General features: G+C 40.5%; 1 protein-coding gene across 6 annotated transcripts; it reads right to left on the bottom strand.

Annotated features, from left to right (window-relative positions):
* Positions 1-641: 641 nt before the first annotated feature.
* On the bottom strand, positions 642-15,627 carry LOC132324700 (microtubule nucleation factor SSNA1-like). Of its 6 annotated transcripts, XR_009485710.1 has the most exons (5): positions 15,472-15,627; positions 14,063-14,491; positions 7,356-7,429; positions 6,530-6,625; positions 642-1,531 (listed from the first exon to the last, which is right to left on the bottom strand). XR_009485710.1 is itself a non-coding variant. In XM_059841101.1 (3 exons), the coding sequence occupies exon 2, from the start codon at positions 14,448-14,450 to the stop codon at positions 14,106-14,108; it is 345 nt and encodes a 114-aa protein (XP_059697084.1). In that variant the 5' UTR covers positions 14,451-14,491; positions 15,472-15,627; the 3' UTR covers positions 642-1,531; positions 14,063-14,105. The 6 variants fall into 6 exon arrangements, 3 of the variants coding, with proteins under 3 accessions (XP_059697084.1, XP_059697094.1, XP_059697111.1); XR_009485708.1 differs by lacking the exon at positions 7,356-7,429; XR_009485709.1 differs by lacking the exon at positions 7,356-7,429 and having other exon boundaries at positions 642-1,528.
* Between the last annotated feature and the right edge of the window lie 303 nt (positions 15,628-15,930).

Here is a 15,930-nt window from a genome sequence, read left to right as displayed (position 1 = left end):
GTTTTGGGAATGCAAGTCTGTAAAAGGGGGGTATATTTCCTCATGGATCGTCAATCAGCAGCCAAAAATACACTGAGGCTTTGCATGAAGGAATGGGATGAATGAAACTAGGGCTTGCACTACTTTTCTGTGTATGCAAAAGGCAGAGGCAAATATTCCAGCTGAAAGCGTATTGAGAGCATTTGAGACAACGTGAAGGTGGCAGAAAATGATGCCTATGTGCTTTTTTCTTGTGGGTATGAGGCATTTTGAGGTGATTACAATTGCAGTAAGATTTTTCATTTCAATTTATAACATACACTTCATTCTTTTATTGCTTTCACTTCTCTGGCTTGGTTCTACTGGCAGTTCCGTGGGTTGGTTCATTGAGGATTTTCAGTTTGCAATGTGAGAGGCTATTGAACATGCCTTTAGCACCACTAAAATGCTCTGGATAAAATATGTTCTTATAGACTTGGGGGATGATTACAAAGATATTTAATTGCCCTTCAGGCACTATCAACACCACCCTGTTAGTGAAGACAACTGATGGGTACATTTCTTTCATAAAGGTGACCACAAATATTGCACTGGGAAGTGCAGGCAGCTGGCAAATTTTTCAAGTTTGATCCTGGTGTCCGGCAGAAACACAACAGGCAGAATTGCTAATGATACTTTATTTTTTGCTTGCTTGTATAATACACTTTTAAAAGCTTAAATGTGTTTTTAAATAGGCCCATGTACATTTCAAATGGGACTTCCAAAGTGCAGCAGGACTTCCCAGGGACACGCTGTATCTTGTCATGAAGACACCAAGGAAACGTGATGAACAAAGTATATTCATAACATTTTTCAGGAAGAAGGAAATTTCCTAACTCATCATACATAAGCCTTTCATAAAAGTAATGGAAAACTTCCACAGAGCAGAAGAGGAACATAAAGCCATAGCAGCTCTTGCCATTCCAGTGACAAAGCAAACTTGCTTCGAGTCCTTTATAAGCCAAAACATACACTTAGTTAACACTAAGGAAGGATCCCTCTCCTTTATTACTTTAATTAGACTTCTAATATTGACGTGGAACATACAACTTGTGAAGAATATCACATGAAGGAAAAAAGCATTTATTGCATGCGTTTGTCCACTTTCACTGATACGAGAGGTGGAAGAGAAGGGGGCTCTCCAGTCTGAGCGGGCAGGGAGGCCCAGCACTGCACTGCCAGCAGCTGGGGGGTGCCCAGCCTCCCGTGGGGAACACTGTATTAGGAAAGCTCTCCTTCACTGTGCCACTCTCTCATAAATCAGCCTAATTACTCTAATGAGAGCTGCATCCCTCTGCTGCGAGCCCTGCTGGTTTACAGAGCGGGGGAAGTAAATGAAAAGGAACAATGTTGGCTGCTGCTGCAGGAGGGACACGGGGAGGGAGAACAATAGTCTTGAGTCTCCTCCCTGCCACCAACTCCTTAGGAGGGAAGAAAAGAGATGGCTTCGTGCATGCCCCTGGAGTTATTCCAGATCAGGACTGAAATCAGACGCTGGGCTTGGCAGCATCTGCTGAAGGAAAAAGCACATAAAACAGAGGGCATGTTATTTTCCAGGCTCTGAGAGAACGTTGCTAAGGAAAGAAAAAGGATGGGATACAAGGCCTTGCAATGTCAGTCTGAGCAACCAACACACTAAAAATACTGACCTGAGCTCTAATAGCAGCATCAAGTCTTCACACCTTTGGGTTTTTTTAGAGTAAAGGTGGATTTTACTTTTTGTCTCTTAAACAGATGTATTTTGGTTCCTCTTCTTGCTTTGTATACAAGCATTTCTTTTGCAATTGCAGAAATTAGAAACTTGTTTTTGTGTAATGAAATCTTAGCTTATTTACATGAATCTGGGAGCTGAGGCTTTAAGCAAACCACAAAGATTTTTTATAAAAATAGGAGAGCCAAAATTATGTGCAGCCCTACTCATTGTTGTCTATATTTTTGTCATGCTTCCTCTATTGTCCCCTCTTTATGATGACTGAAACAAATCATTCAAGTCTAGATTGCATATTATGACACCCACAAAGCCTCCTTGCTATTGTTTGGGCCAAATTTAAAACATTTGTCAAAAATAATTGTGGAATGGCATCAAAATTCATGTTCATTTTGCCAAGGATTTAATTATTCCTATTGTGATAAATTTTTCTTCATGTTAGATACTAATTTATGTTTTAACAAAAAAGATTGAAAAATTATACAATTCTGGCAGTTGTTCTGATGTTCTCCTCTCAGAAAAATTCCTCTAGATGTTGTCAGTTGCTTATTCTCTCTTGATCAGAGTTAGTTTTATTGAAACGTCTTTGTCCTACCCTTTATACAGCATACTTACTTCAATCTTTAGCTTCAGTCTGACAAACTGTTCCATTTTTAAATCACATATTCAATCCTCAGCTAGATGTTATGATTGTATTTTTGGCCTTTCAGACTCCAAAGCAGGCTCTGCAAGTACTACAAACTCCTTCTGTTCAGTCATCTCCCCATCTACCTTTTCTGCATTCACTCGCAGGGAACAAATACACTGTGATGTTAGGAGATCCCCTGAAGCCTCTTTCAGCCCTGAAATGGTTTGTTCCTCTAAGATTCCTGATTCTAGGAAGCATCATGTCAGTTTAATACTTCTGGCAGAAGACAGGCTGCTGCTGTATTGGTGCTGCATGCTCTCTCTGCCAGGAGTCAGCAGCCCTTCCCTCCCCTACCATCCCATAGAGCTTCCAGCTTCTGCTGGCCTGGAAGCTCCAGAATTCCATACACCTTGTTCCCCGACACCTGCAGATCACATTGAGGCTGGATTAAAAGGGGCTTCCTGACAGTTCTGAGTAACCCATAATGACTGTGGAAAGCTGGGTGTAGTTGATAAAGGTACTAAGAGAGGAATTTAAATACACAGGCACAGAAAGGCAGTTATGTCCTACAGCCACAGATTATGGGGGCCTTTCCTAGAGCCATCATTGCATCTGACTTGACTGAAGCAGAACATGGTGTGAAATTTTCAATAGGACTCTGACCATTACCAGCTTCAGGCACTGAAAAAGACACACACCAGGCCAAGCACGAAGTGTGAGACTGTTGTTAAATAATGAAAAAGATTTAGAATTGTTTATATTTGCATTTCTGAGCCGTTCTACTTGCTTTTGCACTTTCAGCCTTTTCTTTACAAGAAACAGAAGTGTAACTTCAGAGGGTAGGGGGAAGAAAGACAAAGAAAATGCCCTGCTTTCAGGAGCCAGGCCTCTGAGAAATGCATGCAGAATCCTGAATCTTAAAAACCAGAGCAACAGCAAGCAGAGCACAAGACCCACGAACTTTCAGTGAGTCTTGTGGCATAAAATCCTTAGGCACTTATTAAATTCTAATTAATATCTCAAAACTCATTCCAGAATTTTAAGATTATTTTTTGTTACCTTCTTAGCTCTTATACAGGCCAAAGCACAAGAATCACAAGTTTACATTTTCAAATCCAGTAACACTGTACAACTACTGTAGTTAGTTTAAGGGGATTTGTGCTCCTGCTAATGAGATTATTTTAACTACAAGTTACATCACAGCTTCTCAATATAACAATCCCAGTGTAGCAGAAGTAGCATCTAGTAGCTCAAGCAGCTATTATTTATTTAAAAGACACTTAGATGTGGCACTTAGGGACATGGTTTAGTGGTGGACTTAGCAGTTCTGGTTTAATGGTTGGACTTGACCATCTGGGAGGTTCTTTCCAATTTAAATGGTTCTATGGCTTTTGATACCTCTTTAAAACATTTGGCTGTGCTCTCCCACCACACAACCAGATGCAGAAGTTATTTGAAACAAAGGCAAGTTTCATGTAAGGCAATATGCAAATCCTAATTTAAATCTGCAAAGTCAAGTTACACTTCCCAATGTTTGGCTGCTTCTGACTTTGCCAACACCTGAAACTATAAATACTTATCAGCTAGTCAAAGTTCAAAGGTCATCTTAATGTCTGAGAACCAAGCCTCATGCCAGCTACATCAGTGTGGTAACACATGTAGTAATACATGGCATAGTAAACCATGGGAAAAAAACCTTGTACTTTTAAGTTATAGATTCAGTTCCATACCTACCTAAGTAACAACATACTTACATAAGTAATATATAACATGTATATATAATATATATGCAATACAAATAAAAAAGTATACTGCTTTATTATGTTTATCTAAAATAAGAAAAGGAATTTTAGACTGAACAAGTCTGAGACCAAAAATCCATGTTTTGGACAAGCAGTACTTGCAGCCAAGAAACTGCTCATTGAAGTGGTTACTCAACTATAAAAGGTCTGCAATGACAAGCAAACACAACGTTTTGTTGTTCTTCTTTTCCTTACAATGGCTGCTTGCTTTTAGAATTTGCATTTTGAAATTTTTTTGACAAAAAAATAAATGAAGCTCACATGGAGCAGCTTTAGCAGCTAGTTGCCTCCTAGCTTTTCTTGAAGCAAATTATCCCATTTATTATTATTCAAAAGAAAATTTTTTTCTTACTCAGCCCAGTAATGATGTAGGAGGGAGCAAGTTAAAAGAAAGAAAATCCCTCTCACTTCCTACTCTTGGAGGCAACCCCTTTGATTCAGACCATGGCCAGCAGTTTGGCTCTTTTGTGCTTTTCCTTTTCTTTGATGGAGGCCAATACCAGATACTGCCCTGCCCGAGGTTCTTTCATTACATTATCAGAAGTTTGCCCTTTCTTTGTCAGAAATGAAATGATGCACTCTAATAAAACAGTGTCTGATCTGGAGGAACCACTTTGTCACCAAGACTTTGCTACCAGTAAATAAAAATGGAAACCTTTATGCAAACCAGCAGGACTTTAGCTAGCATGAAAATAACTGAGTTACTGTTCTCCTTCAAAAACTATTTGTGTTTGGTCACCCCAGAGAGCAGGAAAACCAATTGCTCCCTAAAACATTGTAAAGGTCTGGGCAGACACTGTTGGTACCCAGAGACTTCACAGCACGCAGACTTTTAATTGCCTGTCCTTCTTCTCTGCACACAAAGGCATCTGCAATGTTTATCTCTAGCACATCTTAGTGGAGAAGAGATTAGGCTGTAAAATAGAGCAGGATTGCAAAGAAAATTGCTGAATACATACAATGCCTTGACATAACTTTTTCCAAGTAGTCTTATTGTGCCATACTCTATTCTGTCTTAGCAGATATTTATTAATTTGCCATACAGATTGCACTCGGAGCTTTGAAGATGACACAGCTGAACCTATAAGAGGTTCCTCAATGAGATCATTATCTGCAAGATCCAGCACTCTATTCCTTTTCCTCTTTCTAATTTCAAGTTATAATCTTTTCTCAAACACAGAGCAAACATTTCTGAAACAAACTCACATCACTCTGAACACAGCCTTAAAACAAATTAAATTACAGCGTCTCATACAGACCTTTAACTGCAGAAGATTATATTATTTATACTCAATGACAAACAAAATAAACTTCTATTCTTTAATCTCCATAGCATATCAGGAAAATTCCCATCCATCCATTGCTTTGACCTACATCCTTTTTTTAGGATGAAACTAAGATGAGGTGTCTGTTGTTTCTCTGGAATATAATATTATCACCCCATCCAATCATAACTTTTGGGGCACTGTCAAATTGAATGTAATCTGTTTATCATGCAAACAATTTTCCTGAGTGTGCCAGAACATGTCTGGACAATATCAAGATAGTGAAAGCATCTCTGACCCACCACATGTCAGAAGAGCAGCATGTTTGTGGTCAGCAGCTTGGGATAACTAAACACATGGAAAAAAAGGAGCTAGGAAATAGAGGCAACAAAAGCTGTTGCAGGAGGAAGATGAGGATGGTGCTATAAATGACGGCTTATGTGGAAGCAAGACTGCAAAGACTACTGAAAAAACAGGGTACACAACCTCATGCAAGTTGTTAATGTCCAACCTGTTTAAACTGTCTTTTCAAATGGCAGATAATACTGAAGTATTAGACAGCTTTTTACCAAGAACTCCTATACTTACAAAAATGCTGAGTATATTTATATATACATTTTAATGTATGTGTGAGTACACACACACACACACGCATATATATATATATATGATATGTGAATATATGAATACTGCTAGCAGGTGCCACCTGTCCTAGGTTCTTAACCTGAATTCATACAGCCAGCTTATTTTCATTATAGAAGAGCCCCACCCATCCAGATATCTAGAGTTCCTCCCTTGCCATACTACTTCAATCCATTAACCCAAAACTAGCTGTGGTGGAATATGGTTGCCTCACAGCCTGATGCTCTTGTATGTGCTCTGTATGCTGTTATAGATGGACTAGAATTCAGACCTCCCACTACCTTTAAGCACCAAGGAGCCTCCATGCCTAAAAAACCTGGTGGTCCTACATGGACTAGTATAAGGTAGTAAGCAGCCTGATAAAACAATAGGGTCCATAAAGGCAACGTATCTGGAAAAGGTTAGGCTTTGAAAGGTAATTAATTAGAAACTATCATTAAAAGTTCTTTCTGTTTCTCTGCCCCACCTCCTACAGGTCCCAAAGCAGGGGCTTGAAAAGAGCAGGTCTGGAAAGTGCAAGTGGCTGCTCAGGAGCTGGGATTTCTTGTCATGGAGGGTCTATCTATGGAGAAAGGAATAACACATTTAAACATCATCATCAAGTTGCAATGTGGAGGAAACAAGAGCAAAAAAGTGTGCCTCTAATCAGTTATATCTATCCCAACCTCCAACACACAGGTTGAGAATGCATAATCCCGTCCATTTATGTCAAAACACCAAACAGGACATGAATCCCTGGGAACCAGTCCAAGTCAGAGCATTCAATTAAGGCTGAAAAAGCAAAGCCTCTGTTCCCAGATCCATCCCTTATTTGGGGCAGATTACTACTGAGTGTCACTGTCAATCAAGGGGATAAAGATATTAACATTCTCTGTGAGGTACTATGTGAACAGTTCATTGGAAGCACTTGTTTATATACCCTATATAAATTTATATATTTATAGATGCATCATTTCAAAACACTTTTAAAAACAAAACCAGCATGGCATAAAACCAAATTTTGTTTCAGTTATATGGCTGCTGTACAGGTAGTTTCCTTTTGACATTCTCAAAGAAAACATTCTCGCATGCACACCATGAATGTGTATGGCAGAGTGCCACAAGAGGCCTCAATGGAACACTTCATTAAAAAACAAACAGAAAACCGAAAGCACATTCCACACTGAGCAAGCAACACTTCATGCAAATCATTGAAACTAAGAAGAGCCACAAAGTTTGCAACTTGACTAAAGGATTAAGACTGCATTTGACCAAGAACTCAGTCCACTACACAGTGAGTACCAACAACTTACGGGCTTGTGGGCTTCAGTGGAACTTGGGCATCTGTATTTTTGGTCACAAGTATTTGAACCCGAACAACCTGAATCTAAAGCAAGAAGACTTTAGGCTTCAGAGAAAAACCACTAAAATGTACAGGACTTTAAATAAATATCCTTCTCATAGAGTCATGTCACTAAGATGCAGAATTCCCTGAGTTTCAAGAACAGGTCACATTATTCTAACAAGTCCAGTGACTCCAGAGTGTAGATTTCCTAAGTGTGTCCACAGGGCCAACTGCTTCTTGGCAGGGCAAAAAAAGCCTCTCTGAGCCCAGTTCTGCAGCAGCTACACTGATTCCAGCTGTACCTGAGCTCCTGCCTTTAAAGATAACCTGGCTGCAAGTGGGTATCACATTCCCTGTGACTGACGCATGGACTGGGTTTTCATTTTTTCAGCTTGCTTCAGTGGACCTTACAACAAGGCTAACAAGGATGCTCCTCTCTTTCCAGATGGTGGTGTCTACTAAAAAGGCAGCTCGTCTTCTGCCCCATGTTCCCTGGAATGGAGTATCCATTCCACTCATGCTAGCAACAACACTTGAGGAAGACTCAATATTTAACAAAAAGTACCTTGGATTTATGAGTTACAGCAATTAATCTCACTTACTACAAGGCAGTGAGCAGCACAAACATCTAGCAGGATTTCTGTTACTGAACAACTGCAAAACCATTTAAGAATTACTGCCAGTTTTTTGGTTTAAACACCTGACAGTGTATGATTTATCCCTGAATACTAACTACATTAAATAAACATTCAAATAACAAACTCTCTCAAGCTGAAATTTAACTTAAAGTGCTCTTACTGAATAAGAAAAAAAGGAGGTTTTAAGAAAGTGTAAGCTTGCAGAATACGAAGAGGATTTTGTGTCAGGAACTGACAGACATGCCTGATTAGAACCAGCATCCAAGTTTTATAAACTTTTTAATAATCATATAACAACAAATAGTACTTTGATCTAATTCTGAATACAGAGAGATTTGAAAGCCTTTAGGAAAGAAATATGATACTTTTTACTATGTTCAACTAAATCAACTATATGGTTTTTAAAAAAAACTAAATTACAAATCTGTCATGGACTATGATGTAAATAACTTTCTAGAAGTGTTCCCATGTATCCCATATCAATGGAAAACCTCAAGCCAATTATGGGAGCTCTGACTGAAGCAAGAGAACCCACGCATATGAAGCTCAAAAAATAACACCTGTGAAGATTTAACTTTAAAAAGCTCTGTGACTACTCTATCAGGTTTCATAATTTTAATCATTTTTCAAAGTAGGTGTTAAAAACTGTTCAGCCTCTTTGTTTTATAGTCTCTACCACTCCTGTGGTCTTGATTTAGGCTGGCCAGGAAGCTACATGCCTACTTCACACAAGATAGCAAAGAATACTTGACACTGCTCTCAATCCTTCAGGACCAAGTACACACACTCTGTACATGAGTGCTGCTAAGGCTGAGAGGAGAAGCCATCCCATGAAATTTCACAGGCCTTGAAGTGAGTTGTGAGAGAAACAAGCTCCCATCACAATCAGCAGAATCACAATCAACCCCACCTCCAGAGCATGACTGCCAGGACTTTACACAAATGCTTTTTCCTAAACATGATCTCTGTCAACATGTGTTTGTTTTCCTCTAATATGGATGAATCCTTTTCTAAAAGTAACATTTATCCCCATTTGTGACATTCAAATTAAGCATACTAACAAATATTATCAGCTTTGCATTGGGTCACAAACAATGGGTGTGCTATGATCAAAATGCATGTATTTTATACTGTTATTTTCCATTGTGCTGCTAAATAAGATACCCAAGTTTGTACTAAAATTTACAAATTTTCTGTAGTCGTTCCTGTAGCATATCCATAGTCTTGCACAAATAGGCAAAAAACCCTGCAAAGTGTTCCACCCCACAAGATCTTGTAAAACTACTTTTCAAAACCACTACAAAATCAAAGTGTTCTACTAGCCCCAATTCTACTAACACCTTCTTTTTGTCAATGCACACTACAACACTGCAGTACTTTTCACACAAACCCCACAAGCTAGAGCTATGTATGACCACATAGCTCCCTGCTCTGCAAGCTTGAACCTCTCCATGTTTCATCAACGCCTAACATGCAAGTAGCTGGGTTTTACAGCTAGACAGTGAACCAAACTTCATCTGAAACAAAATGAGGTAGACAACCATCAAGGACTACTCTGGGGCATCTAATAAAATCCCTGACATATTTGTAAGTAGTTAAAGGGCAAAGAAGAAAAAACCCATCCCAAGTTCAAAGAAAGACATAGAACAGACACCCAAGAAATGGCCATGGTGCCTGACTCCACCCCAGTAAAACAACAGACACTGACAAAGCAATTGGTGCACAAATTTATCAAAGGCTAGTCTGTCCTTTACCCAAAAAAGAAAATATTTACATCCATATTTAAAATCACACACATACATTCAAGCTAGAAGAGCACTCTGATTTTAGGAAAATTTGCCTATTCATCCTTTAAGAAAACCACCAACACACACACAAATAAATCAACACTAAAGTATTTATTAATAATTCTTTGCTCATTCCTGAAAAAGAAGAAATTAAAAAAGAAAATAACTTGAAAAAAATAACTGTTTTGTCTACTTCTTGCATAAAACCCCAAGAATCTAGGACCTGCTCAAAGTTAAGGCAACTGCCACAGGCTACACCTCATCACTCAAATCTTTCCTAACCAGCAGAATCATCTAAGGAGTAATAGATATTGGTCTTCTGCACAAGTCTCATCTGTAGGATGAATTAACTGTAGACATTTAATCCTTTGGCTAACCATCTTCTGAATATTCTTGTTACAGAATTACCAGTTCAGCTTAATCCACTTACTGATTTGGAGCGGAACACACTTGTACCCCAAGACCTACATGGAAATGATTCTCAATTCTGAGACAGCAATCCAGGGTCCAGTCACCTGGGTTTAGAACACAGCTTGCTTCATTGTTTAAATGTACAATTCTTTGAGTATTTGAAGATGCCTAGTCTTCCTGTACTGAAGAATTCCTAGTGCAAGGAAACCAATCTCTTGCATTCACCAAAAGCCAAAAACCTGCCAATCCTCGGCCTAAACTCTCCAAAGTCAATCTGACATATAGACTACATCAAGTACACACAGAACTGGAGGTTCTTTATAAAACTCGAGCAATTCCCTGAGGACTGTTCTTAGGAGAGCAACCAGGACGGGAAACAACATCCTGTGTGAGCCTGGCAGCACACTTACCAGCAAACAGGAGGCTCAGATTCCACAGCCTCCTGCTGGAACAGAAAAAAATAAAAGAAAGAAAGAGAAAACAAAACAAAGATTGCCTCTTTTGCTGACCATCGATGAGCTTAAAGGAAGGGGGAGAATGGCCAGAGTTCAGATGAAGCTCAGATGATTTCTAGAATTCGATTTATTGGGTAGCAAGAACTGTAGGCAGTAGCTCAGAGCAGACAGAATTTAGGAGGAACTCCGCCTCTCCATCCTACCCCCTCATGCTCCAGTCTTCCCAAACCAGGACTTCACATCCATACCTTCTCTTTATTCCCTACCCTTAAAATCAGGGTGAACGCCCAGTTCACTCACCTCCATTTCTGTAAGGTTATTAACAGAAACTGCACGTGGGAGGCACCTGAACTGCAGGGTAAGGACCTTTGAAAAGAGACTGTAACGGGGTGTGAATGGCTGCTGGCATAAGCGCTTCACCCAGTGGTTCCTATAATCACTTCCACACAGAAAATTACTTCTACTTCAACATACCACCCACAAGCAGTTTCTTTGGTAACTGCCAAAATATCTTCAGTTTACTTGAAAGGAGTCAACAGTCAAATGTTTTGAAAAAACTGTTGATCATTAGTGTGTTAAGTGCTGGGCACATTTTCAAGAAGCATTGCTATCCAAGTAGGGAATCATCAGATCTCTTCCAGTTATGTTCTGTTATTTGGAAGCCAGGTAAAGTTGCCTTTACATAAATTCAGGACTTTAGACAACTGATCCAGATGCATTTCACTGAACCTCTGAATCAGGCACAGGTAGGAGTTTCAAAAACTGTCTACTCACATACTAAAAAAGATACAGAACACCCAACACAGCAGTTTAGATTAGGAACCCAGTTTTTCTCAATAAGGCTCCTAGACTGTTAGCACTACATTAAAGCACCAGGTCAAACTCAGAGAGTCATAAAAATTCAATATAAAAATTAAGTCAGGAATAAGCACGATACTTTAAACTTATGACCTGCCTTATTCCAGGTAAACTTTCTGTTTCAGGCTATCCCTGCAGAGCTGCTGCCATTTGCAAATTATCACTTCTCTTCCAGCAATACTTTGGAACAACTTAGTCTGCATGTCTTCTGAACAAAGTGAAGTCGTTTAATAAAAGCTATTCATGCCAAGATTTATAGTGTCTGAAAAAGCAGTGAAAAAGATTACCACTTCAATAAAAGGGTTCATTTGGATAAATACAGAATATAATCCTAAACACTATTGCTGAGTAGCAACTCTACAGGTATGACTACCACACTAGAGAGTTATTCTAAAAATAGGCAGGCCCTAGAGATCTATTACTTCTCTCCACTTTTAAATGTGAATTTAAATGGAAACTTTAGATTGGGATCACTGAATGGAATTCTAGCAACATTTCAACTTTTTATTTGAATGTTGGGAGGCCCCTGTATGTGCACAAGTATAGTCAACAGTTACATTTTTCCCTTAGTTTTTTTAGCATAAAATAAAATCAAGCATCTCCAGTTACTTAGTTTTGACACTGTAATAGCTACAACTAGACATAATAATGGCTGTGAAGTAGATTTCTTTAAAGTCTTATAAGGCTTCTCTTAAAGCTTCTTTTATCAGCTTCAGTAGAACAAGAAGCATTATTTATGATTACTCTAAGGCAAACAAACCTGTAATTATTGTGTGAGACCAATACTAGAAATAACTGTACTGTTTTCCATAAATGAGCTTTCTATGATACAAATTGTTTTTCACAATTTCCAGTGCAGCTAATAAGAAGCAGCAGCTTGCATTTGCAACTTTAAGATCTTGCTCTTTAGTTAGTACTTTTCCTGAATCTTCCTATTTCTTATAAATCAGTTACTACTACAAGACTAAGGGCAGACAGAATGTCATGAAATGTCCAGTCAAATAAATCATTTTTTTGCTACTAAAAATAGCAAAATTTTTGTGTTTCCCTTCAACATAAGGTGGTCCTGAGTGCTGCAGTACTACAACAGCAAAGCCCCTGAGACAATGTACTTTTATCACCTCTGCATTGCCCACTGGGAATCCCCCAGAGGGAAGCCTCTGGAGTGCCATTCAAGTAAACTGTGATTAGCTCAGTCACACTCAATCCCTGATGTAGCTTGGCAACCAGAAGAACATAAAATTTGCTCTCTATTATTGATGAAGAGCTATTACCAAAATTATTCACATCTCCATTCCCTCTGTATGTGCACCTGACAGACACACCACTATCAAGTCAGGAGATTTCAAATGCACTTCTTCCATTTTAATTAATTGGTATTGAATGAAGATTTGACAAGACAGTTTAAAAAGTTACTGTTGTAACACACAAATAAGGGGGACAAAATGCACGTGTACATGCACATACTGCTGAGAGAGATTTCTGCAGAACAGAGAGGTTCAGCAGAAACAAAAAAGAGCATTCAATTGAAATTTATGCCATATTGTTATATCATCCCTGATCTCTAAACTAAGTTCTATTTTAATGTCCTCTATAAGAATAGCTGACAGCTGTAAACCACTTCTCATTTTCTTCTTTCACCTTCCATTTGTATTTCTTTCACAACATTTCAGGATGTTCATTATTCTCCACAATCTTATTACAGTTATTTAAAAGATCAGTATGGAGCTAAAAGGCACTAAAAAGGCTTCCAGACATTCTATTACTGGCTTTTAGCCAGGATGATCTTCTTTGATCTTGTATTTACCTCTGTATTTTTAACTGGACCTCAGTGGTTTTTCAGGACTTCTAGTTGCTATTGACACCTTTTTTTACCCCCAAGTGAATTACTGGTCCAAGCCTTCATGGTGATGCTGTCTGCTCTTGCACCGAACCTGACTTTCACTGCAGCACACCTTCTTTCTAAACAAGGCTTTGAAGAATAGCCTCAGAAGATACATGAACCACATACAGTGCAAAATTTTAAGCCTCCATGCCCTGCATTACTCCTGATTTCTTACCTCTATTATTTAAGTGGGCAATTACTGTAAATGGGGCTGTCTCTGTGCATGCATCAGACAGAACTCCAAGCTTCTAGAGGAAGCTAAATAGCTCATTTCTACTTGGTCCCAACAGTAAAGCCTAAGCATTTGTTAAGTGAAAAGAAGTAGCATCTAATTGACTTGCAGCCACTAGTTTTCAAAGAATCATTTACTGCGAGCCACCTGAAGCCATCATAAAACATGCCTTCTTTCTAAGCCTTGAAGCACAATGATGTCAAAACTGAGTCTCCCATCTACCTCAACTACCTATCTGCTATTTTTTGTAGTGTTCAATTAAGAAGATTTTTTTAAAGCAAAACGGCAACTTTATTTAATCTATTTTCTAGTGCATTTGAAAAGAATAAAACATACAGAAAGACTGGAAGAAAATCCTTCTCTGCTTATACTGTGGCTGTAAGGTTCTGTGGCTGACCACATTTCTCACCTAGTGGAATTTTAGCACTGCAGAGTCCAAACATTTGACTGTTTCACGTTACATTGGTTTTCAGATCTGGTGAATGCTTTAAACTTCCCACTTCCTTCTTCAGGACATTAAGTAAAGTTCTAGAGCTATCCAAAATCTTCATGTAAGCAGCTTCTGTTTCAGCAAGAATTTTATCAAGTTCATTCCGTGAAGCCACTTTTTGGGCCAGGTTTTCACATACAAACTCCAGCTGTTCACTGAGGACTTGGATTTCATGCTGGAGTTTATTCTTTTCCTCTTCTGCTTGCTGGATTTGTTTGTTCAGTTCTTCTTTTTGCATACATAAATCTTCAATGCATTTCACTAGTTCATTATTGTAACCCTGAAGAACAGCTCCCTGCTGAGTCATCCTGCACTCACTCCCTGAAGTCCCCTTTAAGCAACGGCCTTCTGCACTCAAATGAAAGGAAAACAAACAAACAAAGAAACAGGGAAAAAAAAAACATCTGTAAGATGTTGCCGTGAATAATGCTTCACTAGCATATATGGGGCCACCGGACAAGGTTCTCTATTAAAGGTTAACATGCCCATTCTTAGATGTGCCACATCTCTTCCCTTTTCAGGAGGGGGACAGAAGAAAATTTGGCAAATGCTCTCAAATCTTTACTGAAAGCTGCTGGTCCCTATGACACTGTCGTGGCAATAGTATCAAAGTATTTATGAAATTTTTAAATTTCCTTTAATTTAAATTTTTTAAATTTAATTTTTCCTTTATACAATCCTGAATATAGGATGCTTTGTACCCCAAACTTCGAGGGCCTGGTCAGAAAAAAGCAAAAATTACATATTCACAGAATGGTTAGGGTTGGAAGGGCCTCCTGGAGACCATCCAGTCCAACTCCCTGGCAACACAGGGTCACCTGGAGAATCCAAGTGGGTCCTGAATGTCTCCACAGAGGGAGACTCCACGCCTTTCCCGGGCAGCCTAATCCAGTGCTCTTCCACCCCCAACACGAGGAAGTCCTTCCTCATTGTGAGGTGAAACTTCTTGTGTTTTAGTTTATGGCCATCGCTCCTCGTCCCGTCAGTGCCTGCTTAAGGGCTCCGCAGGCACTGACAACACCAGGGAATCTTCCCGACACAGCGAGCGCCAGGAGCTTCCCAACACGGGGGTGACGCGGATCCCGTGTGCCGGGACTCACAGCCCGCGAGGACACAGCGAGGCCGAGGCCCGACCCGCGCGGCCGCCGTCCCAGGGACATTTTAACACCCTCCTCGCCGCAGAGCGCGGCCCCGGGGAACACGCGCCGCGCACAAAATGGCTCCTATCTGCACATCGAGTGCCCGGGCGGAAGGGGAGGAGGGGGTAGGTAAGAGGAGACCGTCCCATTCCTAGTTTCCCCCCCCGCAATTCCCCCTGTTGCCCCCACCTGCCTGGCAGGATCGCGATTCCTCCCCACCGAGGGAGCGGCTCTGCCAGCGAGGCCGCGCTGCCCTCCGCTAACCGGCGCCGTGCGCCCGCCAACGACCGCGCCGGCCTGTGAGGGGTCACGGAAATACCCGAGCGCTTCCGAACGCGGCGCCGCCCTGACGGCCGCGCGGAAACGTCTCTCCGGAAAAACGCGATGTTTTCCGAAGACAGGTAGAGCTCGCAAGAGTGGGCCGAGGCGGGAGGGGCAGGGAGGGCCGAGCGTTACGGAAGGAGCCGATGTTTGCCGAAGGGAGGGACTGAAAGGCGTCGTGCTTGGCGGAGGCAGCCGATGTTTGCCGAAGGGAGGGACTGAGGGGCGTCAGGCACGACGGACGCAGCCGATGTTTACCGAAGGCAGAGTCGCCCGAGAGCAAAGGGGACAGAGGGGACGGAGCGCGTCGGAAAGAGCCGGAAAGAG

This window comes from Haemorhous mexicanus, chromosome 1, assembly GCF_027477595.1.
Source record: "Haemorhous mexicanus isolate bHaeMex1 chromosome 1, bHaeMex1.pri, whole genome shotgun sequence".
Lineage (NCBI taxonomy): Eukaryota > Metazoa > Chordata > Aves > Passeriformes > Fringillidae > Haemorhous > Haemorhous mexicanus.
The sequence above is the reverse complement of the archived record's forward strand: the minus strand, read 5'-3'. Positions and strand labels throughout refer to the sequence as shown.